Consider the following 25337-nt stretch of genomic DNA (forward strand, 5'->3'; position numbering starts at 1 on the left):
TTCCAACATCATTTATCCGACGAGTCTAATTACTGATCGTTATCTGTTCACGAGACATAAATTACTGTAGATAGTAGGAGGATTGCTGGGCACACCCAGTGACCATGTCATGACCTGTACGTGCCTTGGAAGGCATCTTCGGAGACCACTCGCAAGTTTTTCGTCACGGCTGGTTATTTCTCTTCAATAGATGAAAAACGGGTCCTTTTCATGTCTTGGCTGTTTTATTCCGAGAAACAAAACAAGTCTGCTGTCATGACGTCAGGACTAAAGGGGGATGGGGGTAGGGGAGTGTCGGCACTTGGCGTTGGGCCAGGAACCTGCGGACTCGTAGTGGACTGTGACAAGGCATATTTTTCTTATGCAGCTGCTAGGTAGTGGAAATCCCCTTGTCATCTTGAGGACCCTTTTTCGGATTTTTTCTAAAACATCCATTTGGTATGCTGCGTCTCTGGCCTTCGGGAAAAAGCTCCTCGTTGACACTCGTTTGCAGTTAAAAAAGGCTACTAGCATTGTTTTCGCATTTTATTTGCGGATTCATGCCTTTTTTGGGGGTTGTTTCTGGAGCCTGGTCAAGCAATGGTGTTTATTTTTTTTTTGGTTTGTATTCAGAAAATCAGGTTTTATAACTAGTGGTGAGTTAGTCCAAATAATTAAGATCATTTTCAACACATTGCGAAAGCTTGCTTGAAATTTCCGCTCGGTTGCTCTTTTGGTCGCCTGACAACACCTTGGGCATAAGCTTGGCGCGCATTTTACTTCTTTCCAAATCCTCAGTAATAAACCGAAACGCAACAGCAGACGGAACTTTCAGTTCAATGACATTCATCTCGATTCTCAATCGGCGGTTAGAGTCCAGCACTTGCCGAACACGACTCACGTTGGTCACAATCAGTTTTCTTGGGTGCCTATTGCTTTGGGTGCTTGGGGCGTTGTTCTTCGTGAACTTCTTCCCACTCTCCTTAAAGGCCTTCAATCACAGAGAAACTTGTGACTTAGACAGAGAAATTTGTGAGCCTGGATATTTTATCAGTATCCTCAAGAGGCGTTTCTGGTTTAGCACAAAACTTAAATGTGTAAACGTTGCTCGATCATCGATTTTGTTTTTCTGTGGTGCAGCTGGTGCGCAAAGGTTTGTTATAACGGACGCACTGTCCCTTCCACGGATTACAGACTACTGAGGCCCGACTATGGCCAAGCTTACCGTCCTCCCAGTGTTGCCAACGCTTAGGGATAAACTTTACCAGTTTCCCGACTAAAATTCTGCCACAGAGATGAAATTATACGATCTGAGCGTAGGTTAGAAAGAGTTTTCGTCGCTTTTATAGAATATCTTTTTATTAGTGTAATGCAAAATCAGAATTTCCATAATAATAACTTACTCTCTTCTTTGTCAGGTTTGTCAAAGAAACTTTTTATTTGTATCAAAACAAGTACAAAGTTTTATTATACACAAGGAATCAAAGATACATCACAAGAAATCAATTCATTTAATCTATTGAAATCAATTAAAGTCGTCAATCCAGGGTGCCAGAAAAGGGGGGGGGGTCAATTGACCCTAGAATTTGCGAAATATATTTTCTTGTTTAGAAAAAAAACTCCCTTTGGTATTTTCACTTTATACAAATGAAAAAAGAACTATAATACCTCCTAAATTTTTAAGATAACGATATTTGGTGTCTTCATAAAAAATATTTAAAAACCCTTGTCTGTGAGCCATATATTTTCGTGAATTGGCCTCCCAAAACTACGCAAAGGAAACACAAACTTACTTTACAATCATCCAGCCTGAACTAATAACATTATGGAATACTACTTAAATTTTAAATAGAGTTCAATTGACAAACTTGACTAACCCAGTTTCGAAACGTTTAAGAATGGTAATTAAGGGATTTTTATTCACTTTTGTACCAGAGAAATTCTCTGGAACATTCCTGTTCTTGTGCTAAGACCCTGAGAAGGAGTAACTAGAGAAAAATTTAGTCAGCGTCGCCAGTCAACATTTTCGATTTAATGCAAGGCTTGATGATGACAGGTTATGTTAGTTTAGGTTGGCTTAGGTTAGGTACAGGTTAGGTAAACTAACATAATCAAACCTAACTTTAGCTTTTTACCATCATAGCTTGCATAAGACTGATAAAGCTGACCTGCAAAGCTAATTGAATCCAAGCAGAGAAAATGGAATTTTGGACATTCACCCGTGAATGCCGATATAAGCCAGATTTTGGATATTCACGGTAACGTATATATACGTATATATATATATATATATATATATATATATATATATATATATATATATATATATATATATATATATATATATATATATTGGTTTTTGTTTACGCCAGTACTAGGGGGGGCCCCATGGAAACAAAAAGTCGTTAAAAAACAAGACAGATTGCCATTTTCTTGTGTATGAAGGGTCTGCTCCCTCCTCCACTACTGGATCTTTATGCTAAACTTTGACTTTTTTTGTACCAATCTTTCAAGATCAACTGTTTAAATAGTTTAGACCGATTAATTATAAGACCAAGCTTTTTTTTTACACGCTATGAAGCTTTAGTATAAAGAATGAGCTATCGAAGGAAGTAGCTCCCCTCATATATGGAATAATTTCTGTTTTCTCACAATTTGTGTAGGCCAAAGGGTCGTCAAATAAAACTTGCCGGAAGTTTCATTGCTGTCGCTATGTAGATGTATGTAGCAACATTTTGATTTTCAGGTCATGCAGCATTAACGCTAAGATCGAGACTCCGATGTATTATAATTAGAAGAGACAAGGAAATAAAGGACGCTAATGAAAACAATGGAATGAAGAGTCGACGACCTAATTCTACCAATCTATTGGTGTTAAACGAAGTTGTGATTGATCGAGGCCCCTCACCATATTTGTCCAATATAGATCTCTTTCTGGACGGACGGCATATTACGTCAGTACAAGGAGACGGTTAGTTTTTATCATTAGATTAGTTTTATCTTAGGACTACTAAGGGAATAAGAAAATATTTCTGTACAACAGCCTAATAGATTCAATTTATAAAGTGGTAGTGCGCCAATTCGCTGCAGCCTACAGAGGGTTTAATATTTATCCTACTATTATACAGGCTCGAGATCTGACAAAAGGTTGAGGACCCCCAAATTAAAATCTTATGTCTGTCGAATTTAAATTAAAAGACTTAGCTGATATGCTGTCAGAGTTCGCATATTCTAGAGAATATGCTTTCGAAAATGCTTTAGAAATGCTGTCATACGGTGGTCCAGAAATTTTTTGTTTGTGTTGGAACATTTTAATATATTTAGATATTTTACATATAAACACGAAATGAAACTAATCTGAATATTTCAAAATCAGGATCAACCTATGTAGGATTAAAGAGGTCGAACGATATATCTCACCCCCCCCCCCAAAAAAAAAGAGAAAAATGGATTTTTTAAAACTTTGTCTCGGAGATAAATATTTCTTTTTTATCTAGTGAACTAGAATCGCCAGATTTTTATGGCACTTGGTATCTACCAAGTGGCATGTAGCGATCGCAAATTGTGTCGGTCGGTCCCGGATTTGCTAGTTTAGGCACTTCCAGGTAAGCTAGGACGATTAAATTTGGCAGGCGTATCAGAAACCAGACCAGATTAAATTAAAAATGGTCGTTCTTCGATTCGACCGTCTGAGGGGGGGGGAGTTGGGGGACGGTTAAATCGGAAAAATTAGAAAAAAATGAGGTATTTTAAAACTTACGAACGGGTGATCGGATCTTAATGAAATTTGATATTTAGAAGGATATCGTGTCTCAGAGCTCTTATTTTAAATCCTGGCCAGATCCGGTGACATTGGGGGGAATTGGGGGAGGGGGAACCTAAAAACTTGGAAAACGCTTAGAGTGGAGGAATCGGGATGAAACTCGGTGGAAAATAAGTAGAAGTCTTAGATACGTGATGGACATAACCGAAACGGAACCGCTCTATTTGCGGGTGTTGGAAGGGGTGATGGTTAATTATGAAAAATTAGAAAAAATGAGGTATTTTTAACTTACGAAGGAGTGATCGGATCTTAATAAAATTTCATATTTAGAAGGATCTCGTAACTAAGATCTCTTTTTTTAAATCCCGACCGGATCCAGCGTCATTGGGGGGGATTTGGGGGGGGGGACCCGATATATTTGGAAACACTTAAAGCGGAGAGATCAGGATGAAACTCAGTGGGAAGAATAAAAACAAGTCCAAGATACATGATTGACATAACTGGACCGGATCCGCTTTCTTTGGTGAGTTGGGGGAAGGAGTAATTCGGAAAAATTAGAAAAAATGAGGTATTTGTAACTTACGAACTTGTGATCAGATCTTATTGAAATTTGATATTTAGAAGGATCTTGTGCTTTAGAGCTCTTATTTTAAATCTTGACCAGATCCGGTGACAATGGGGGATCAGGATGAAACTTGATGGGAAGAATAATTGCAAGTTATGGAGAAGTGATTGACATAATTGGAACGGATCCGTATTCTTTGGAGGAGCTGGGGGGTGTTAATTTGGAAAAATTAGAAAAATTGAGGTATTTTTAACTTAAGAACTGGTGACCGGATCTTAACGAAATTTGATATTTAGAAGGAACTAATGTCTCAGAGCTCTTATTTCAAACCCCGACCACATCTGTTCACATTGGGGGGGAGTTAGAGGGAGAAACCGGAAATCTTGGAAAAGACTTACAGTGGAGAAATCGGGATGAAACTTGTGGGTGGGTAGAATATGCAAATGTCGTAGATACGTGAATGACGTAACCGTACTGGATCCGCTCTCTTTGGGGAGATAGGGGGTGGGGATCAGTGCTTTAACGAGTTTGGTGCTTCTGGACGTGCTAGGACGATGAAAATTGGTAGACCTGTCAGGGAGCTGCGCATATTGACTTGGTAATGTCGTTTTCCCCGCTTCGAACATCTGGGGGGCCGAAGGAATGAATTTTGATATTTAAAAGGACCTCGTGACTCAGAGCTCTTATTTTAAATCCCGACCGGAATCAAGCCTCTGATTTTCCTTTAAATCAATCTATTGATTTTTAGAATTTTGCTAGAGCTCATACCATATGAGCTCTTGGTTCTTGGCTTTTCCGGCCTCGTCAAAAAGGCCATATGAGCTCTTAGCCCTTGTTGTTGATTGTGCCCATGGTTTCAGTTTCCTATTTGGTAGACAAATTATTTGGTAGATTTAGTGTATTTTTTCGGGAGTACCGAAATCAAAGCTGTTGTTACCGCCCTTAGGAATGACAGTGTTGTTCAGTTTGAGTAAATTTCATAATGGTTTTGATCAGAGATTTTGTTACTTATGCAGGATCTGAATGGCTAATATATCATGCTTTTTATCACGATTTTAATCACGCTTTTCATTAGTTGCCAAACAATATCTTAAATTGAAGTGAAATAGCCCTTCAGTTTTCTCTTTAATTAATAATCTAAGTACTAGAGGTCGAAGATTGCAAGCAACAGTTCGAGTCTGTGCTTCAAAGCGCAAATTTGTGCGCCTAAAAGAGCACAAAAAGCGTAAAACTGATGGAAAGTTTGAAGAAACGCTAGAATGTAGTGCAAAATATGGGGAACCCAAAAATCACAGGTAGTAAGTAAAGCGATCGCTTTATAGCCCATTTGCAACCGCTGAAAAGTGCGCTGAAAGTGCAAAACTCATCTGCTTGTTACAGAAAATTCCGATTCTGTAGAACACGGTTTGAAATACCGAGGGTCGAGTAGTGTTGAAAAGAAAATGAATCTGTAAGCCAGAATCTGGTCCTGGCATGTATTAATGCTCACTTCAAGTGCAAAAATAGAAAAAAATTGCAAAACATTAGTTTCTTAAAATAAGCGGTAATTCGAAATGACATCGAGCATGCAATACGACGCGCGATTTAGTGTCTTGCAGAGCTCACGACCCTTAATGACACGAAGAGACCGACGGATTTCGAACACACATAGAGACCTACATGACACTTTTTCGGAGATCCACAACCAAAAAAGCCATTTCTGTTTGCTATTTTAACTAACTTGTCTTGATTGTCATTGCTATTGGAAAATGAAATACAAAAAAGGCAATAATTATCACATAATATGGTACTTCGCTGAGATATCAGATCACCTGTTGAACAACCGAGATTCTAAGTTAGGCTTAAGCCTTAAAAGGGACATCAAAATACATAATACATAAAAATTCATTATACTTGGCAGGACCCATGGCAAGAACATAACTCGGTGCGGTCAAGCTCTCGCGGTTGCAGCGTCCAAAGCATTGTTTATTGCAACTGCATTATATATGCCCTCGACAGCCGACAGAAGCTTGGGACAATGTTGACCATCGGGGAGCCCGAAGCCCATTGCTAGTCTTTTTCCATCCGTAGTCGTTGGAGTTTTTCGGGAATAATGGCAAGATGAGAACTGGAGTATACCTGGGCTTGAATGTAAGCGCGTCAAATGTGCTAGTTTAACGCATCCTGTGTTGGTGGAAGTCTGTCCATGGAGGATCTTTTTTTTGTGAACCGGTACTTCCTCTACTGGTTTACCGACTCTTTCCCACTGGATCTGTCAAATGCAAACACAATGAATTTTTCAATCTGTGCAAAATCGTTTTCAGTGAGGTCTTGAAGAAGAGAAGACAGGCGGTTGAAGACTGGTTTTATGGCACTGTGCGCTTCCCATTCTTTTCAAAATCATTCTTTGCCATGCTACAGGAATGCGGACACAGTGTCTTACCCACTTAGAGTATGAAAAAAAAGCATTGACTGCGCCTTTTCTTCGCCAAGTGCAGTTGCTATTCCGTGAACAGGAATGTAGCGGAAACTCTTCCCTTGGCCGTAGGTTACGTCCAGTTGATCAACCCCAGTAAGAAAGTCTACTAGTTGTGGTAGTAGGTGTAGTTGTAGTAGTCGTAATAGTAATAGTAGTAGTAGTAGTAGTAGTAGTAGTAGTAGTAGTAGTAGTAGTAGTAGCATCCAAATATTGCCTTTTCCTTAATTTAATACCCACTCCTCCCAACAAGCTCTGTAAGCTTCAACTTCATACTACAAGTCATTTTTAAGATATTATTGATACGCCCTTTTCACAATCTGCGTGCAGTTCGTTTTCATTTAGTCCAAATTTCACCTCAGTATTCCTTGAAATTTTCACCTTCATACTCATACACATTTATTCTTCATGCTCAGCCATGGTAGCAATAGGAGTCGTAATAGTAGTAGTGGGAACTTTCCTTCCCAGGAAAAGTTCTCCTTGTGGAATATATCCCCCGCGGAAAATTTCCCTATATTTCTCTATAACAAGTACTACATGTAAACAGTGGGCAAAATTGTATAGCCTAGAGCTTTTTCCCCAGGGACTGTGGGGCGTCATGTCACCCCTACAGGCATAGTTATTAAACCTATTATCTATGCTGAACTAAATGAATTTCTAAAAAAATTTACTGGATGTCTTTTGGGGCGGAAAGTGCAGTGGAGGGGAGGGGGGCTAGTTGCCCTCCACTCTTTTTGGTCACTTAAAAATGGGTATGCACCTCTTAATTTCCGTTTGAATAAGCCCTCTCCCGGTCTATTAGGACAATTGGTTCGATGCAGTCACCTCTTACAAAAATTGTATTTTGTTTTTAGGAAGGGAGGCGGGTAAAGAAAAAAAAAATGAAAGAACTGGCTCAAATAAAAAAGGAAAAGATCTGATTCTTTTATTATTTTGTTTTGTTATGTAGGGAACAAAAGTGTTTTCATAGATGGAGGTAAAGCAGTGAGTAATGGACAAGAGAACGTAAATATATTTCTATAGAACGTTACAACGATCTTAGGTTGTTGCCAAATCCATCTGTCGGGAAATATCTTACCGGGGATATTAATTTCAATGAAAAAAAGAGGGAACCTGGGAGATTATCTTGTGGTGCTCCATTATGGATAGAAGGGAACTAAAAAACATGGCTCGGGCATTAGGTTTTTCATAAGCATTGTCTATATCCTGTGTATAAAACACACACACATATAAATATATGTCTAGATATACGCACACGCACATGTAAATGTAGGTATACATATGTGTTTATATATTTGTATACATATATATTGCGGTGTCTCGTCAAAAATTATAATTTTTTAACTGAAACTTGTGGAATACCTGAAATTTTAATAGAAGATTTATTTTTTATTAGGTTAAATCCACTTATAACATAAAAAGAAAGATACGACAGAATAAAGACAAGTAAGCTTACAGTTTTCAACGCAACCAGCTATATAATGCCTGTAGGAAAACCCCCCTAAAAAATTGGAATTGTTAAAAGTGATGATTCTATAGTACCATCTGAACTATCATGCGGCTAAAAGATATACCTCTGAAAGAACAAGGAAATATGCGGCTAAAAGAGAGGCAACAGTGAGAATTACAAGCAGTTACTAGAAAGCGATTATCAGAACCTGTCAAAAATGAACTGCAAAACAAAAAATTGTGCTGTTAGAAGACAACCGACAGCAAAAATCAAACCGAGTCAAAAATGAAAGTGAAGAACAAATAAAATATTACGATATAAGAACAACGCCACCAAAATCTGTGACGCCAACAGAATGTGATGCAAAACCCAGGACAAATCTACAAAGATGCCATAAGCAATGCAGCTCTTTATTACAAGTCACATGTAACTTGGCATTTAAGTTTGAACCCCAGCGACGATGAAAATCAATTTGGACAAGCGTGTCTCATAACAATGACGGGGCTGACCTCGAAATTGGATCCATAGTTTATTTTCTTCTTGAAACTGGCAAATGGACATTTCTGACACAAACACGATCTAAATATGTCACAACTTTAAGAAAGAATTCGGAGTTTCCCAGGGTGGCTGTATCGAGCCTGTGATGACGTCATGACATCAAGAAAATACTCAAATTGTCTGCGATTAGAAGTCAAGGGACAATGAGAATCCATATATAGAAGATTGTTGCGTGCTGTTTATTGGGACCTGGCGGCGAAGCCCCTGTTCTCCTGGTCAATAACTCTTTGCAGCCCAAATCTGCTCCTGGACTGCGCAACCGCCCATAGCTCTATCAGTTTCTTGCTATATTTACCTTAATGACCACCAGTCTTTGAATGCTTCATGACATGTAAGTTTGAACCCCAGCGTATTTTCCCAAATTTCCTAGCGCAGTTTCATCCGTTAAACTTTCGCTATCATGAATGTATGTATGCGCTTGATTATTATGATAGCCAATGAGAACCCAGAGAATTCTAACACGCTGTTCATTTTAGGTTTATTGTTCGATGCATGTACATCATGTTAAAGTGGCATAAGATGTATTCTCCCCACAAAGAGAAGATCGTGAATTTGGATTCCGATTAAAAATTTACATAATTTGTCTTTTTTCAGGATTGATTGTATCGACACCTACAGGAAGTACAGCATATGCTGTAGCTGCAGGGGCATCCATGATTCATCCAAGTGTTCCAGCCATTATGGTAACCCCTATTTGTCCCCATTCCTTGTCTTTCAGACCCATCGTGGTACCCGCCGGTGTTGAATTAAAGGTAGGAAAGGTTTTTTGAAATCCTTTTGCTTTTTTTCTCTTTATTCTGTATTAGCAAAAAGGAAAGTTTTCTTCTTTTATGATTAAGAATTCTCCGTACTCTTCTTTTCAAAGTTGGTGGATAGTCCATTATCCTTATGAGACTGAGATTTTTTAGATACATTTTTTTATCATTTTTTTTTCTAGGGTTCTAGTAAAACAGGGTTTTCTTGCATATTTGTTATGCCCTTGAGTATGTGTTGTTGAACCTGCATTCTGATTAATCTAATTATTAACTTACTAATCTAATTAATTGTTAATCAAATGTTCTCTGTTCTTTTTTCTAGTATTTGTGTTTCCTTTCTTAATTATTCCATTTTTGCCAATTTTTAAAATTCTTTTGTGAAATATTTCTTTTCGGAGAAAGTTTTTCTATAATTTTAAGAGTAAAAAACGATCATGATATTAAGATAAGAGACGCTCTTTTGCATGCAAAGTCAGGTTTGACAAATGTGCACAAACTAAAATTTTTATTTTTCGTTGTCAGTAGCTTTGTCAAATCTGTGACCAGTTTGGTATAGAACGTTATCATGTTTTGCTCGTGATATGCATAGGGATTGTAAGTTAGTAATTTATTTGTATAAATTTATGCAAAGATACCAGATTCTAAGTTTTAACGAAAGAAAAAAAATTGTGTTAAGGAAAAGAGAGTCGGTTAAAGTGTCATAACATGAAATAGAATACCGAAAAAATAGGCGAAGGCAAGAAAGGAAATGAAAACAGGTACAAGCATAAGGAATGAAAAAAATTTCACGATGAGAGCGGGAGAAACGGGAAACAGAGATGGCAAGGAATGAAGAAAAAAATATTGCTAGGTAAAATTATGCAAACGACTTGTAAGTTATGAATGGAATCTTTTTTTTTTGGTTTACGCTTCTTAGTACTCAAAAAGACGCCTGTGTTTTTGAAGTCATGTTAATTTGGCTTTTTCGATTGCTTCTTGAACTTTCGTTGTTTTTTTTTTTTTTCGATCAGTTTTCTTCTCAGCCCTGATTGCAAGAAAATAAAAAGATAATTTGAAGGCAAATCACGTGTGCAGGATGACTACTCATCTCCTCCTTATTCGTTATTACAATTCTGTTACTTACTAATACATTTTTAATATATTTACAATATCTTATGTTACTCTACAATAAGTACGCAAATATAAAAATTATCTTTCAAACGAGCTCTTTTAAACACCCCTATTGTCCTTAATCCAGCGGCCTCCGTGGTACATAGAAGGGGTCCAACCAGCTGTAGGGCCAAGTCAGCCCGGAAAGCCTTTGCACTTCAGTCGGACACAGTGTCACAAGAGAATGACGACATTTTGTTTTTAGTAATTGTATTTAAAGATACGAGGTAAAATGTGGAATGATTAAACACACCAGAAATAAAGGGTTGGAATCTAGTCGTTCTATGGCGTTTCAAGAAGATCCTGGTGTAATAATGACGCTATCAGGAGAATTGAACTCCAAATTATGAAGAAATGTAAAGGATTTGAGCCTAATAGCATATCGATTTCAAGCAATAAAGTGCCATTTCAACCAATAAACAAGAGATCCATCTCTGCTTCCCATGAAAAATAGCAATAGAGATAAACAGCGTAAAAGCTTTTAGTATAAACGCTACATTAAATTTCCTAACGTTTTTTAACGTTTTAGTTTTTGCCTTTTTTAAATATTGAGATTCGGAGTTTTCAGATTCGAGTTTATCTCTGTAAAATTGTTTCCATACTCAAGGAAAGCCCAATCTTCCAAACTCACATTTTAATCCTATTAGAGATACAAATATGTTGAGATAAATATTCAGCAGAATTAAGGAGCTACAATTTACCGTCTGAAATGCTTTATGCATCACTATGATTTTTCAGCACAAGGCAACCTCATAAAAAAAAAAGAAAAAAAAAGGAGAAATGTACAAACTTTCAGAAAAAGACAACCTATAATTTGTTTGGACAACAAGCTTTACACCGTTGACAATTTCGTTACGACTAAAACCGTCTTTCAGGTAGAAAGTTTTTGTTTCACCTTGTTTCAGAAATATATTCAGATTATAGATTTTATATTAAATATTTAGATAAATTTATGCCTAACCTTTGATTCCCTAATAAATAATAACCTTGCTTTGTCTCAAGTATCTGCAAGTTTTAAATTCAAAGTATAATTATAGCATAAGGGACCGTATTTTTTTTTCTTACCTTTTTTCATCATAGTGAAGCAAATAAGGTGTAAGTAGGCTGGTTAGCGATAGACAGACCTGATAGTTTAGGGATAGTTAGAGCATTGATATTATACCAAAAAATCGTTATTGATATATATAAACAATTATATATATATATCTAAATATATAACAATTATATAAAAGAATAAATTATATTATTATATAAACAATTACGATATAAAAAAATTACGACACCCTAAGAGAATAATACATGAATACAGAGAATAGTTTTTAAGGCTTAGGAAAACACCCCAATGAGTTGCTGTATCGATGATCGATCCTTATGACACCACAGGAGAAAGAAGTAAGAAAAAGAGGTTTATTTACAGTTCCTAGGACATCAAAATTAAAACATTTTTGGACCCTTGTACCCATTAAAATTTATTTCAATTTAAAAGCCAAGATTTTATTAGCTTTTCCTTATGGTTGGCTGAAAATTAAAAAATGCTTTAGGGGAGCTGTACCATATTTTTGATAGTTTTGCCATGCGAAAATAATTAGTTGCATTTCACTACCGTTTTGTCCGTAAATGTTCAAATAATAGCAATCTGTTATTTCCCGTAAAGAAGTACATCTTCAAAAGGCCGTTCAAAACAAAGGGTGGGGGCAAATGGGGTAAACTCCCCTGGTGTCGTTGATGGGTGGCGTCACGTCTGGGAGGGACGCCACGGTTGGTTTTTTTTTCACACATATCTTTCGAACCGGAGGATGTCAACGACTACGTTTTTGAGTTTTGTTTGAGTCTAGTTTGAGTCCTGACTACGCTTTTATTCGTAAAAGTTCAAATGCTAGTAATATGTTGATTCCAAAAATAGCTACATGTTCAAACGAAAACTACACCTTCTGAAGATGTTTGGTTTCATATGTTTTTTGTTTAGTTTTGCTGATTTCTAACCCACGTTTCTTCTCTCTTTTTTTTTAATTTGGTACCCGTTACTGCCAACAACTGTAAGAGCGTATTTTTTCATGACAGATTGGGTTCCTGATTTTTTCTAATTTTTTAAGATATAAGTGACTGTGCAAGTTTTGATTTGACCAATTTCAACAATCATATTTCGTTTTCATTGGCCTTAATTTTTTTTACTCTTGTTTCTGGGGGGTGGGGTTGTATTTATTGATGCTTGATAGAGGAATCCATTGTAGTTATCCATTAGTATTCTGCATGTAATTGTATGCAATTTAGTATGTAATTGTACTGTTTTTGAGCAAATAAAAAAAAAAAAAAACTGGTGGGAAGCTGTTAATATTCGTAAGATATTTTTAACAATAGATTGCTAATGTTTGAATTTTCACTGAGGAAAAGTGTTGCCAAATTCTTCATATTTGTTTTGCACATTTATTCTCAGGTTTCAACATGTCAACACTGAAGGAAATGTTGTATTGCCCTGATAGCTTTATAATTTTGAAACAACCAAAGGAAAAATTTTTGAAAATCGCAACCCTCAAGAGTGTGAATAGACTTTAAATGGGTCCAGGGGCCATTTTTATGACCTTTATATATATATATATATATATATATATATATATATATATATATATATATATATATATATATATATATATATATATATATAAAATCATATATAGACAGATTTAAGAGCTATTAGCAGTTTTATGTTGTTCGTAAAGCCTCTTCAAATAATGTTAGGTTGTTGAAATGTCGATTTTCCCCATATAAACATAAGTCTCAGTACTATTAACAGTTTAACGTTGTTCGTAGATCTCAGTGTCACCTGATAGCCGAAACACCGCTTGGGTTTCCTTTGATGGTAGAAATCGACAAGAATTGTGCCATGGAGATAGGTATGATCAATTGGATATGACTAACCCATATAGAACTTGATGACGACTCACCATCTTTGGACAGTTTACCTTTGAAATTCGCTACTGTCTAAAACAATTTTGTGACCTAACCTGATAGTGAATTGTGTGCTTATCTGGTTTAAAAGGTTGAATTCGCTGTATAACCCATAGAATGGTGACGTGATTTGGGATGGCTTCTAGAGGGCTAAGTTACTAAAATATAGAAGAGGGTCAAGGATTTTTGTTCATTTATCATGAAGATCCAGAAAAGGTGTTGTTTAAACTATTGGAGGGGCGAAAAAAATAGATAAAAAAGTGCATTCTTTGAAATCCAGGAGGGGTTTTAGCTGCACCAGTCCCCCCCTCATAGACACAATGAGGAAGGATCGGATTAAAATTGCCATAAAAACTTCATTTTAAAATCAAATACAAGTTTAATTTATGAATGTAGCCATGTCCAGCACTGCCCATTGATCTAGAACTCTCTTTTTTAGTAGCTTATTCTATCCAAGTTATCTATTAATACTACTATGCAAAAGTTCCTAAAATGTGTAGTAACTTGCTATTACACCAGGTAAAGGCCATATACAGGGGTGCTAGGGGATTTGAACACCCCCCCCCCCCCCCGCCACTCGAAATGTTTTTCTGACTCGCAAAAACGTAACAGAAATGAATATAAGCAAATTTTTGGTGCGTTAAAAAAAAGATTTTAGTTCTAATGGCATGAAAATTTCCTGTAACAAATTTTTGAAGAAAAATCTGTTGTCCTGATTCATAACGCAAAGACTTTATTTTTTATTTTTTTTTTACTAATATTTTTTTTACCGGATCAAAAATTGAATATAAAATATATAGCGATCGAAAGAACATCAAGCAAAGGGATCTGTATTACCCATTCAAACAAAGGGTTATTCCTTGTTCTTCAGGTTCAAGGGTTCTAAGTTATCTGTATTAGGTTTTCGATAATGAAAATTCGAATTGTTTGCTTTTTGTTTCGATCCGCTACTTTTTGAGAGGTTTCGGGCTCTGTAAAAATTCCTGTAAATTTGTTTTTAAAATTTGCCTGTGAAGTTACCTGTATTAGGTTTTCAATAATGAAAATTCGAATTGTATGTTTTTTGTTTCGATCCGCTATTTTTGAGAGGTTTCGTGCTCTTTAAAAATTCCTGTAAATATGTTTTTAAAATAGCATTTTACCAATAAGATTAATCGAAATAATAATTATCATTTCTGAGTCAGCTACAAATGAACGCTCTTTTTCACTAAACGGTATTTTTTTAAACGCGTTTTTAAATTTAGGCCACTAGTTCTTAAGGGCCGTTGTTCTCTCTTTACTAGATTTTATCTATAGCTGGAACCATGATTCTGATTGACTCAAATTAGTAATAGCTAATTAATAAAATCTCATTGTGAATGGGTCTTAATGTAATTCTGGCTGGTGTGTCGAATTAAAAGAGAAATTCACTAAAGTCTTTCTAGAAAATCTTTCGGAAGGAATAGACTCCTTTGAATACCTATCTAAGAATGAATAGCTAATTAGATTGAATACTCTGCATCTGTGTTTAAACGGTAATTTTGAATTGAATCTAAAATTTAAATTATAACTTAAAACCGTTTTTGCACTAACAATCAGCTTTTCAATTCTCATCTAGAATAGAAATCTTTGAGCATTATGAAACAGGAAGATTGGACTAGGTGCAATTTGGTTACGAAATAAAATTTTGAAGTTTAAACCAACCCCTCGCCTGTCGCCACTGGTGCTAGATCTTTAACCTACAAACATATTTTGCTTTGCAATATATCCAATTATGCTGGGCAAATGAAATATTATGCTTAAAAATGACACCCTCTCTTCTGAAACCATTTGGGCCAACTGTTCTTGAAATTTTTGAAATAATTTCTCTTAAAAATGGTCACAGCTGAGTTTTCAACCTCTTATATCCAGATATTTATTGAACTTCGAGTCTCTCCGAATCTAAACAAAAATTATTTTTGTAATTTGAATCAGTTAAATGATTTTGTAAATTATAGAATGCAATAGTCTTTGTTTTTTTTTAGTTCTGCAATACATCAAATCTTATTTCATTTCATATTATTTTTTCTTTTTTTTACTCATTTGTAAAAGCTCAGCAAAGTACCTATTACGATGAGAAAAATAATTGGAAAATTTAAGGATATTAGATCCGGAGAGGCTCAGTCCTACGGTTATCGCTTGGTTATCCAAAGTTCGCTAGTTCTGTTCTTTCATATTGACTATCTCATGCACCAAACAATGAGTTAATATGGAGATGACATTTTACATCCTGTTATTTTTCTTTCAATGCGTCTGTTAAATATGTTCAGCTGAGATTTTTCGAAGCCGATATGTTTTTTTTTTCATAGTTCACAATTAAGTCTCAACTTTAATTATTTGCAATTGCATTCCCTAAAAATAAGGATTATCAACAAACAATTAATAAACACCAGTTTATATACAATTAATAAACAATTAATTAATAAACAATTAATAAACACCAGTGTACAACAGTGTGCTTAAAATAAATCAGTCAACAAACGAACAAAAAGTGTATGGTTTTCTCCATAAGGTAATTGTTATCAAGCAACGGATTTCTTCCTTAATTCAAACTCCCTACTTATTTGATAAAGTATAGAATGATCAAATTAACCTCTTAACTTCAGCTTCAACTTTTTTCTTTATTCAACTTAAATAATACAAAAAATAATATTATGCCCCAACAGAGAACAGAGCTCGTAAGGCTGGGACAGTGCAAAAACATAGAAAAAACATCGACATCTCATTATGATAATGATTCCAAAATTTAACACGGCAAAAAACAAACAAAATAGAACAAAAACTCATAAAAGAGAAGTAACAAGGATAAGTAAATAAATAAATATCGCTTAACGCTTATCGCTTAACGATTTAACTGAAGATGCGATCTTTTGATAATCATGCGATAATATAAAGAAAAGGAAATTTTGAAGGATTTATGTAGTTGCTTATTTTTGATTTGACTTGCTACTAATATTTAACTAATTTTACTAGGTGATGCTTAATCCTGACGCGCGTAATCCCGCCTACGTTTCTTTTGACGGACGGCACCAACAACAGCTTGACGTTGGAGATAGGTCTGTGACTTATTTGACTTTTAACTGACCATTAACGACGTAACTCTGTCTGAACTCTGACATACTCCACTTCTTAAGCTTATTCTGTCTATCGCTTCGTTCTTATCTTCATTTTCTTGTACTGTTCTTTCTATGTTTAATCCTTTTTATTGTGTGATTTTATTTTTCTTGTAATGGCTGCCTATATAATGTATTAATTAGCTTGACGAACATAAAAGCATAAATTCAGAGAATCTTTGTTTATTTGTAAAAAATACTTTTTGAATCAAAGATTTTTGTTCTTTTTAAATATTGAAAATTCTGTATAAAAAACCTAATCAGGTGTTGCTTTTCTTTTAATGGATCCAAACTTGATATAACAATCCCACGTAAACAAATGCGATTACAAAAAGGGCAGAGCTATTCTACTTCTCCTTCTGACATACTCTTAAGAAAGAAAACGGCTGAAAAAAAAGGACGTAAGAGAAATAAATCATAGCAATCAATGTAAACATTTTAGTTTAGAAGCATAGAAGAATAATCTGCCGTTTTTTTTTTCAAGGATGACGATCAGGGACCTGAGCAAGGAGAACTAGGTGGCTCCTTGAAATTCGAAACTCTTTTGAATATCTGTACGCACCTTATTCAGATTTGCGATTTTATATATATATATATGTATATATATATATATATATATATATATATTATATATATATATATATATATATGTATATATATATATATATATATATATATATATATATATATATATATATATATATATATATATATATATATATATATATATATGTCGGTAAACAAACTACACTAGACTTTTTAGTCCAAACTGGTGGTACTGATCTCTGTTGCATAACCCTTCATCAAGAAGTTATAAGCACGGATTGAGGGCTAAGCATTCTGTTCTTTCGTTCAACCTTTCTGTTTTCCTTAATCAAATTTCTGTAGGTACGGATTTTGAAATTAGGGTTGACTCTGGCTGAGCTGAGAGAGCCACGCCACTGACCCCTGTCCCAAACCAAATAATTTTTGACGATTGAAGTCGAACCCCTCCCTTGAAGGGCATTAAGTTCCGAGTTCAGCACACTAGCCACTAGGTTAGGACAGCTTTTTATTATTGGAACGCTTGGAAAAAAAAAGTGTACAAATGTGCCTGGTGAAAATGAAGGAAAATAAAAATGAAAACGAGACTTGGAACCAATAGAAGTAACTAAAAAAGTGCTTTACATTTAAGCTATCCTTTGAAACAACATATATCTTTTAATATTGTTTTAATAGCTTAAAATCCTGATTCGTATCTCAAGGGACACCATGACAAAGCTGAATTCTGACAAAATAATAGTTAAAAGATATGTGCCTGTAATACTGATGCAAATTGGCAGAAGAGAACAAATGAATTGCCCCAGTTATTAATTCTAAATATTTATAGAGGGCCAAATAAGTCAGAATCTTTCGTCTTTTTTCCGCCAAAGGATTTCGATGATTGATAAGTCAAAATCAATGATTGATTTTCATCAGAACACCAGGATTTGATTTCAAATCTTCTCATCAGGGCATCTACCAGATTGAGGGTATGAATAGGATTGAATAAGGGGAGGGGGGTCCTTATATTTTTTTTGCCCTCAGAGCACTTACTTAAAGAAGCTTAGTAGATTATTGGCATTGGGTGTCGCATAATTTTGATTTCATTCCCAAGCTCGATTATAAGGTGACCCTGGCCATAATTGTAGTCTTATAACGTGAATAATAGCGATTGAATACGACGTCGTTCACGACAGGTGTGATTATTTGGATGGGTGAAAAAACTTTCTTTGATCGTAATTGGCTTCCTGGGTGTGGCCTGGATTTTCAGCTATTTTCACCAATGAAAATACCTTTTAAATTGCTGAAACCGGATCACTCTTAAATATTCATTATCGATTAAATAAATCATAGAAATTTGCAAGGCGTATCCTCATATTGTTAATAGCCAGATCTCTGGCAAATATTTCTGCTTTTTTCTTTCTGAGGAGAAGTGTGGGATTTAGGTTTAACTGATCGTTATGGTGATTAACGGTTGCTCCAAATTATACTTAAGGTTAGGTGGGTGAGACCAAAAGCTTAAGCTTTAATAGGAAGCGGAGGGCATATTCATAATACATTAGACATGTCAATGAACCGTGCCAATCATGGGCACCAAAAGACAGAAAGAGGGCTATGAATCTTTCCTGAGAAAAAGAAAGGCAATAGAAACTACACTTTGAGATCCTTAGATCTATTGCAAAGTCAATTCAGTCTATATTTGATGACAACAATATTACCTGTTAACTCATTTAACCTAATCTATTCATTAGAAAATAACTTGTCCACCCCTGAAAATCCCTCTTTCTCATCCCAAAACTTTACCAAGACGTCTATTAGGGTATGGATTATCTTTCAAAGATGTGCACAGTTTTAGCTCTCAAGTCTGCCCCTGCCTTTACTTCTGCTTTAGTTTTCACGGGCACAAAATGACTTAGCTCCTTGTAGATTCCTTTTTTCTCCAATACTGTCTGTATTTTTCTTTAAATAGATTATTTACAGATAATTTATGCACACAGATTTGATCTTTGTTTTCTCATGATCATAGGACTGCAATTACATTGTCTAACCTAAGTCTGTCTTCCAGTCCCAAAGACTAATTTTCAGTTTCTATTACCTCCCATGGCCTCAATTAGATGGATTTAACTTTTTATGTAAAGCAAAGGGTTGCTAACCCATTTATTGTGTTTCAATTTCATAATTTTTTTTTGTGTTTCAATCGAAGAGTCTAGTACCCAGTATGGTCTGTTACGTCTCGATGATCCACAGAGAGGACTGCCCATGCAAATCTCAACATGCAACGTCGTATTTAAAATTGCTTGATTGAATTCTGTCATTGATGTTTAGCTGTGTTTGGTTAGTGAAACAACTGAATTCGAATCTTATTTCTTTTCATAAAAATACTAAAAAAAAAAATACACAAAATTAGTAGATACAGAGGTAAAATCTGTTAATTTTATGAAGGAAAAGAAATTATAAAGCTATAATATCAGCTTGATATAACCATCTAGTTCTCATTTGCGCATACTGCCGCAATTATTTTCAGCTTATGTTCATGTTTAAAAAGACTCACCCCTGTTTAGTGGGGTTAGTTTCACGTTTAATTCAAAGTTTTTTCTGCTTTTTAGCCTACGAGTAACCACATCTATTTATCCAGTACCTTCCATATGCTCGCAGGATCAGATCGCTGATTGGTTTGATTCTTTAGCCGAGTGCCTTCATTGGAACGTTCGGAAGAAGCAAAAGCACTTGGATGATTACAGTTCATATACTTCATCACATTCATCATCAAATGATACCCTTGATTCCATTGATAGGGTCGACAATTTGGACACGTAACTCGTGGGATTTGTAAGTATATTTGAAATCATTGTACTTCTTTGTATCGCTGTGTCTGACGTGTGCCGAGAGGGGGTTCTTGATCCTATACTCTGTTCCTATACTTCTCATTATATTCATCATCAACGGATACCCCTTATCCCATAGGCAGGGTTGATAATTTCGATATATAACTCAAAATATTTGCGATTATTATTTGAATTAGTGTACTTGTTTCTAGTGTTTTATGGCTAGCACGTATACGTGAAAGGGTAGGCTTCTAGCGTGCACCCCTTAGTTCCTATGTTTCACATCACACTCATCATCAAACGATACCCTTAAATTCAACTCACAGATAGGGTTGGTAATTTAAATGAATAACAATGTTATTATTACATGATAACTCTTTGAATTTTTAGATTCTGTTAGTATATTTAGAATTGCTGTACTTTTTTGTGGCGTGCTCTTACGCCTTTTTTTAGAGAACTTATTTTTTCCCTGTTGCGGGACCCGACACGAATGCCTTATCCTGCATCCAGAAGAATCCATATGTTTGACTCTTCTCTGCTGCGATCTTGTGCCAGCTCATCTGTAAGCCGAACCCAGGAGCTATCCCACCTTCTCCTGAACTTTAGAAACCGGCAAATGGGTTCGAGGTAATTTATGACTGTTGCCCACCAATTTTCAATATAATTTTGGAAGATGCAGCTCGAAGAACTCGCTTGGTGGTGAGGTCACTAGGCCCTCTTTCGAAGTGGTCAGTTGAACGCAGTAACGGGGTCAAAAAATTCCAGATCAAGGACATGAAGCGCATTCAATGGCCAAGCATCAACTGCATCAGCTGCATTGCGATCTCTGACTACACTCCGACGACTAGGTTTCGCTGAATTGAATGAAATATTTCCTGAATTGAATTCCACTTTCTTGAAAAATGTCCCTATTTTTTCTAAGTTGTGTTTGTTTGACTAGGTTTCCCAGTGGATCAGTTACGACTAGCGTATATTTACTATACACGTCCCTTGCTTGAATACGCGTGCCCTTTTCGGGGACCACAGGGGCACAACATTCATACCGGGCCCCAAATATGACACGTTTGTAATTGCAATTGCAACGTTGAAGATACCAACTCTTAAGAGGACAGAGTTTCCAACTCATCTGCAAATTTGAACAGTCGTTCCTTGCGAGTGAAAGAACACAATTGCCCCCAAAGCCAATACTCGACAAACGAACAGGTTCGAGCCAATAAGATGCAGAACGAATTGATTCAGGAGTTCTTTTATTATGTTTTATGCAAATGTCATTAATTATGGTTAGTTTTCTTTTTCTTTTTTTGTTGTTGTAAGAGATAGCGTTATTTAGTTGAGACTTTTGCTAATACTATGAAAGCTTTCTTGAATAAATGAATATTATAAATATCTAACAGTAGCTTTATAGACACAACTTATTCTCCTTTGTGGTAATCTTCCGTCTTTTCGACAAATTGTGGTGACTTTTGCTAATACTATGAAAGCTTTCTTTAATAAATGAATGTTATAAATATCTAACAGTAGCTTTATAGACACAACTTATTCTCCTTTGTGGTAATCTCCCGTCTTTTCGACAAACTGTGGTGGCTCTGAGCTAAGATGGCTTCAGCTCTGTTGATTCTGTGCTGTACAAAAAAGTCACAGCCTCCAAGACAGTCTATTAGTGAGCCACGGTAAGTAGTATTATCGACTTTTTTCATTTCTTGTCGGTAAAGTACAAGCTGACGCTCCGAATATATATTTAAGTTCATAACTTTAGTTTTGGCCGTGTTGATCATCATACCCAGTAGCTGAAGAGAAATGAGCTATTTCATTTACGATTGCTTGGACGGTTTAGGATCAGAAGGAATAGATTTAGTGTCGTCCTTGTAGTCGAGGTCCGACACCTTTTTGCCGAGTCCTATAATAACAAAGACAAAAATTGGAATTGCGCTTTTTAGAATCTAGTCTATACAGCTGTTAAACAAAAAGGGACAATAGGCACCCCTGCTTAACAAGACTTTCTTCATTAGAAAACTTGGTTTATTCCCAAAGTTCTCTTATAGTCGATTGTGCGATTCTCATAGTAGGCTTTCAGAAGTTCCATGAATTCAACCGTTGTATTATCTATCGCCATGATTCGCCAAAGGTTTTCATGAACTAAGGAGTCAAAAGCAGCCACAAATTGTAGAAAAATATTAACCGTAGGGATGGTGTAGCGTTCGCACGTTTGGAGAATAAGACGAAGATCTGGTCAGTGCACCCTCTTGCTCTTCGCCATCCGCACTGATTTTCACATGTCTTCTCATCCTTTACTTTATCGATCCTTCTGAGCAAAATCGTTGTGAATACTTTGGTTGCCATATTCGTAAGTGATATCTCTTGGTAGTTGAAGCAATCACATTTGCCCCCACCCCTTTTTGAACATTGGGATTATTACACACTTGCCCCCTTTCTGAACAGTGGAATTATTACTGAAACCTTCCAGTTAGACATTAAGGTCTTCTTTTCCCACTTCAAACTGAAGAGAGGCTCGAGTTTCTTCACAACAATTTGTTGTGAGGCTTTGTAGAAATGAGGAGGGAGACTATCTTCACTAGTTGACTTGCTGTTTTCAGTAGTTTGCTAGTATTAAGTGTCTCTGAAGCTAAAGGTGGTACCAGGTCGATTTCGGTTGGTGATTTTTCTACTGTTTTTGCAGCATCATTGTCGTATTTTTATTAAACAGGTCTTTGAAGGAACTCCTCCATCGATTAAGTTTACCTTGTGATTCATTGTAGACATTTCCTTGAGAGTCTTTCAGAAGAAAAGTGACTAGAGCCGTCTTTTCTCATCGTTGTTGGTGGTCCTATATAAGCTGGTTTTGACCATTTTACAGTGATTTTTTTTCGACCGTGATCGAAGTATTTGATGTCTGTCTTCCAGCCTCGATCACCTTTACAGTCTTCTTTGATGCATAACATTTCGTCTACTTGGCAGGAGTATAGCCAATAATTTCTGAGACTATCTCTTCAGTTTATGGTCAGTGTAGAAGCATTCTTTATTAGTTTCCGTTGCTACTCCCTTTGGTTCAAAGAGAGTAATGATGGAGTCGATGGACAGTCTTTGGTTCATTGAATCCCATGTAAGAAGAGTTCTCTGCGCATGATGGCATTCTTTATTAGTTTCCGTTGCTACTCCCTTTGGTTCAAAGAGAGTAATGATGGAGTCGATGGACAGTCTTTGGTTCATTGAATCCCATGTAAGAAGAGTTCTCTGCGCATGATGGCATTATTTATTAGTTTCCGTTGCTACTCCCTTTGGTTCGAAGAGAGTAATGATGGAGTCGATGGACAGTCTCTGGTTCATTGAATCCCATGTAAGAAGAGTTCTCTGCGCATGATGGCAAATTGTAAAACTTACTAGAAAAATCTGAATTAGAAATACCAAAGGGGAACGAAAACCCCGAGCTAAGCGAAGCCTGTGGCTGGTCACAATTTTGGTCTCAACTGTGGTGTGACAAGGTCTAAGGTAGGTCTAAAAGTAGGTCTAAGGTAGGCACAGTGAGTAAAATCAGATTGCACACGAAATGCAATTTTCAAAATGTTTAGCTGAGCATCTGGTACGTATTATGAGAGAAAATAGCCCTCAACTCAAAATTAACCCAATCCTGGCTTGGAAATTTGGGAAAAATAGTAGAGTTGTTAAGCATTTTGACCCTCCCCATGCAAGCCCTTAGGAGGAAAAGTGGACTGACCAATTCACTTCAGAGTTTTGTGTACCCGATATGAAGCTTGAATGGGAAACGAACTGTATGATCCTTTGCGACATTAGTGTCCATTTGTTACTTTGCTTTTATATATTTGTGTGTTTCTCATTGGATTCTCTTTTCCTCTCTTTCCATTTGTTACTCCGGTAATGACATTATGTCTTTTTATTGGGTATGTCTTTTTAGTGGGAAATAAAGTTATTATATATATATATATATATATATATATATATATATATATATATATATATATATAAAAGCGCCAGACCAACACCTAGTTGGTGGGGGTGCTTCCCCCCCCCCCCCTGCGCACGTAAGTCGTTACGTGCCATTGTAGTTGTATCCCACCTGTGAATATAGATGGATTCATATAGATGGAAGATAAATAGATAGATGGATATGTTTTTAATTACGTAAAACTTGCGAATATACAACATGCTTCGCTGTCCCATTGTCTGTGCATATAAATAGATTGTCAGGTTTACCTACTCTTGAACATGCAACATATAATTGTCCATGGGAAAACAATCCGTATTCAGATCTATACCACATTTTTCTAATGTTTGCCCTTGAGCTTTGTTGATGGTGATTAACAAAGGGAATATCACGGGGACAGGGAATATTCCCTGTGTCCCGTCGTCATTTATATATCCCCCCTGTGCCCTTCTGATTTCCCCGTTGTAGTTGTGTCCCTGTGTCCCGGTCGTCATTTGTGTCCTGGTGTCTCGGTCTGTACACATTTATACATATTTGAAATAAAAAAATTGGTACACATTTATAAATATTTGTAATCAAAAACTCGGTACACATTTATACATATTTGTAATCAAAAACAGAGATTCAAATATTTTTGGAGGCTCTATCATAGATAGTACAATCTTCATTTTCAGAATTCAGAAAGATTCGTTGTGTCACTAGCAAAGCCGATAACCTGTGCCAAAAATGTAGGAATCAAACTCGAAACATCAAACAATCCTGTCTTGTACATGATTTCAGTTAACGCCTTGCATCCAGGAGTTAGGCAACTTTTTAGGCTTTCTTTTTATAAAACTACATTTGAAAAAAGATACAATAGCGCCACTGAATTTAGCAATTTCTGGAAAGAGGTGCCTGCGAATCTCAACCGTTGACTTATGCTACGTTCCGTCAAGGCGTGTATTGATTGTTTCCCAGATTCCGGGACCAGTTTTGAAGGAAGAGCCAAATTCAATCGTGCTCTTGTCTCCTGTTCTAACTATGGTAATGGACAGTTTTTCTTTGGGAATAAACATATTGTAAATATTTTTTTTCATGGACAAATGTGTTGTCAAATTTAAATGTCTATTTTGCTTATATGTTTTCACGGTTTAACGTGGCAACACTGAAAGAAAAGTGTGGTATTGCCTTCAAATGCTCATGACTTTGAAACGCTCACTTGAAAAATCTCAAAAATGACAATTTTCAGGTTTAAATAGTCCTAAGAAGAAAAAGAATAAATAAACAATAGTCTGTCAAGGCGTGTATTTGTATTGGTTG

The 25337-nt window shown here is 36.0% G+C and overlaps 1 protein-coding gene across 1 annotated transcript in view; it reads left to right on the top strand.

The window, feature by feature from the left end:
- The window catches only part of LOC136041771 (NAD kinase-like), a gene marked incomplete in the record, with an annotated part of 135393 nt that overhangs the window by 104186 nt on the left and 5870 nt on the right, over positions 1-25337 (top strand). The window contains 4 exon segments of the mRNA XM_065726540.1: positions 2726-2950; positions 9365-9522; positions 13483-13565; positions 19880-20102. Of these exon segments, the coding sequence (XP_065582612.1) occupies positions 2726-2950; positions 9365-9522; positions 13483-13565; positions 19880-20090 (677 nt within the window).

The sequence above is a fragment of the Artemia franciscana genome, unplaced genomic scaffold (assembly GCF_032884065.1).
Source record: "Artemia franciscana unplaced genomic scaffold, ASM3288406v1 PGA_scaffold_37, whole genome shotgun sequence".
In the NCBI taxonomy this organism is placed as follows: Eukaryota; Metazoa; Arthropoda; class Branchiopoda; order Anostraca; family Artemiidae; genus Artemia; species Artemia franciscana.